Here is a 3,271-nt window from a genome sequence, read left to right on the forward strand (position 1 = left end):
GTTTGAATGCTTATCTAATTATATATAGGTAAGATTCAATTAGAGAGCAAATATGGTAATTTGAAAATTCGGTGAATTTGGTTTAAAATATATAGTTGATTTGACTGAATTTTGTTGACTATTAAAAAAGAAATTGATTGCGTATATAATTATGTATATAGATAAATTGAATAAGAGAGAGCAAAATAAGTAATATGAAAGATCTTGTTAAAAAAAACCATTCAAATAATACCTTAAACTAGAATTAACAAAACTCACGAAATAGTTAAGGAATTTCCAAGAGCATAGTAAAACTGGTGTATTATATTAAAATATCAAAGATTGTACTATTTATTTTCCTAGAAATTTATTAGGAAAAAAAGTATTATTTTCTTGTTTGTACTAAACTCACCCAATGAGTCATGACACATGTCAATGTCAAAATGGAAAGAACCAAATATTTTTGGTGGATGGCTTCATCCATGACCTCAGTCACACTCGATTATCTCTCAATAAAATAAAGTACAATACGTTTTAAAAATTGTCGTTTAAGGCGTTTAGGTATTGCCGTTGGCTTTTGTACGAGAGAAGGGAGAGAAAGAAAGACTTTAATAATATTTGACGAGTAACTTGCGCGTGTAAATAAAGTCCCAAGCATCGGCTTTGGCTTTGGTGGCTTTGGCTTTGGCTTTGGTGGCTTTGGCTTTGGCCATCACTATACTATTCTTATGTATAGACTCTAGTCCAGTCAAAACATTGCACCTTCCATTTCATGCTCATTTCCTCTTCTATTCTTCACATTTAAGCCCTCTATTTTTTATTTTTTATTCAAATCTTTAAAACCCTTTTGTCTTGTACATATACATAGCCATAGTTTCAAATTTTCCTCAGAAGAAAAGGAAAAAGAATATCCACAAGGAAGAAGAAAATAAAAACAGAGAGACATGGGTTTTTGCAAAGAAGAGAAATCGAAAAGAGTTTTGAGGATAATAAAGACTGTGTTTTTCTTGATCACCATGTTGATTTCTCTTCTCCTATTCTCGGCTCCGGTTCTTCTTGTTATTGCCGATACCCTACTCCCTTCGGCGATTCTCTCCGCCTCGATTTCTCCACGTCATACGGCGTCGTCCCAGGATAATCCTACCTCTTCTTCACCGCTCGAAATCCTCTCTTTTCATTTCAGAAACTACGATTTTCGATACTCTCTCATTGATATTCCAATCATTTCCATTGTCAGATCAGCCGTCATCATCTGTAAGTAGTAGTACTAATCTTGTGATTCGAATCCCAGAAACTGCTTTTTAAATTTAAAGAATGAAACGATTAATTAGCTTTTGTATCTATGTGTGTATATATATACAGGTGTTTATAGCTTCTGTGATGGACCAAGGCTATCGAGAGGACCATATTTGGGGATTACAACAGTGTGTTCTCTTCTTTCTCTTGTGTTTGTTTCGTTAAAAGCTTCTTATGTATTTGGGGTTTCGAGCGTGGATCAAGAAGGGTATATCAATATGAGAGTAGCCGAAATAGCCTTATTCTTATGCTCACTGGTATTGGCCGTGGGTCATATTATTGTGGCTTATAGAACTAGCTGCAGAGAAAGACGAAAGCTTTTAGTTTACAAAATCGACATTGAAGCTGTGAGTAGTTCTTTCTTTATTCCATTATTTTTCTCTTCTTTTGTTTTATTTTATTTTCTTGGGAAGATAGTTTGTGAATAATAGCATAAATGACTTGGAAATTCCATAAAGCTGACTATGAAAGGGCTGAATTTATGTTCTTCTGGAAATTGAATTGAAAAATAAATAAATTAATTAATAAACTGTTTGATAATTATTGTGGTTATTGGCACTTGGGTTTAGGGACTAGAATTCATTTTTAAGTAATTAGGCTATTTGTTTATATTATTATTAATTAATGGGTTAGTCTATTGTCAAAATAAAATTATATGACTTTACATTCAAGGAATTTATGATGAGACCACCCTTAGAGTCAGAGAGGGACAACTTGTTGTTGAAGTTGTATTGTTTGACTGTGCCTATTTGAATAGTTTCTCACATATTGTATTGTGGATTCAATAGTAATCTTTTTTCATTTAAAAATAATTAAATGAAGAATCTTCCAAAAATCAAGTTGTTTTCTCCTCTTTTTTATTTTTTTAGTGCTTTCATTCTGATCACACCTTATATAATATTCTTTTCCCACAACAATGATTTTCTACATATAATTTTCTTTAGCAAACAAATTTATTGGGCATGTAGTTTTCAGCCTTCGATACTGTTTGACTTCTTAAAACTCATTTCCATATATACACATGACTTTCGTACCCATTACTTGAGAAAATGTCCCATATTCTACTTGCTTTAAATATGTTCATATCAATATTAAGTCTACCTTATTATGTGTGCAGGTTTCAGCTTGCAAGAAAGGGTTTCCAAGGTATCAAAAGATTCTTCAAGAAGAAAGAACCAAGTAAATTATTTAACATCGATAAGAACTTTCAACATGGATTTCTACATTGTGTTCAGCTAACCTTTCACTAGTCAAGCCTTGAGTTTTCAGGTAATGCTTTAAGTGTTTGTTTTTTTTAGTTTTTAAATAGAATATAAATTAATTTGCACTGTTGAATTTCACCCACCCACCAACCCATGTGACTAGATTACTAACTGGTCAAAAATGACTCAACGACACATCGGATACCAATAACTGTTCAAGTTCTCATTTTTTGTTTGTTTTTTTTGGCAGATTAATTTAAAGGAATCAGTGAACTCAGGATGTATATATATAATTATATATAGTAAAAACTAAGAGAAAGCAGACAGAGCAGAGCAGGCAACCACTTGAACATGTCGTATATGCTTACATGTACTCGACGTGTAACTGGTGATTGTGTGTATATAGAGGCTGCCGCCTGCCTTATCTCGGCACTTACTTTTTTTCTTTCTCCTTTTCTTTTTTTGGAGGCTTCTTCTATTTCTTTACCAATTGTACATACTTTCATTCACATTTTAAGAAAATAATAATGATAAATTGTAAGTTGGGGGAATGGAAATGTATCGTTTTTCTTCTTCTGAGTTTGTGGTGTGAAAATTTGTAGTCATGTCCTCTACAAAGGAGTTGTCATTTTTAATAATATATACGCAGTGTTTTTTAAATGGGATGTAGGTATCTAATGTGCTTTTTAATGTTATATTATTTTATATAATGTGGTAAATATTCAGGTATCCACTCTTTTGTCGAAATTGTTGAAATACACATTTAATACTTTCTGTTTTAAATAATCATCATT

General features: G+C 32.0%; 1 protein-coding gene across 1 annotated transcript; it reads left to right on the forward strand.

Moving 5' to 3' along the window:
- Window positions 1-748: 748 nt before the first annotated feature.
- On the forward strand, window positions 749-3,056 carry LOC133798279 (uncharacterized). Its single transcript, XM_062236520.1, has 4 exons — window positions 749-1,233; window positions 1,342-1,622; window positions 2,393-2,544; window positions 2,728-3,056. Exons 1-3 carry the CDS (start codon window positions 924-926, stop codon window positions 2,456-2,458), a joined length of 657 nt encoding a protein of 218 aa, XP_062092504.1. The 5' UTR covers window positions 749-923; the 3' UTR covers window positions 2,459-2,544; window positions 2,728-3,056.
- The last annotated feature ends 215 nt before the right edge of the window (window positions 3,057-3,271 follow it).

This window comes from Humulus lupulus, chromosome 8 (genome assembly GCF_963169125.1).
Source record: "Humulus lupulus chromosome 8, drHumLupu1.1, whole genome shotgun sequence".
Taxonomy (NCBI): Eukaryota; Viridiplantae; Streptophyta; class Magnoliopsida; order Rosales; family Cannabaceae; genus Humulus; species Humulus lupulus.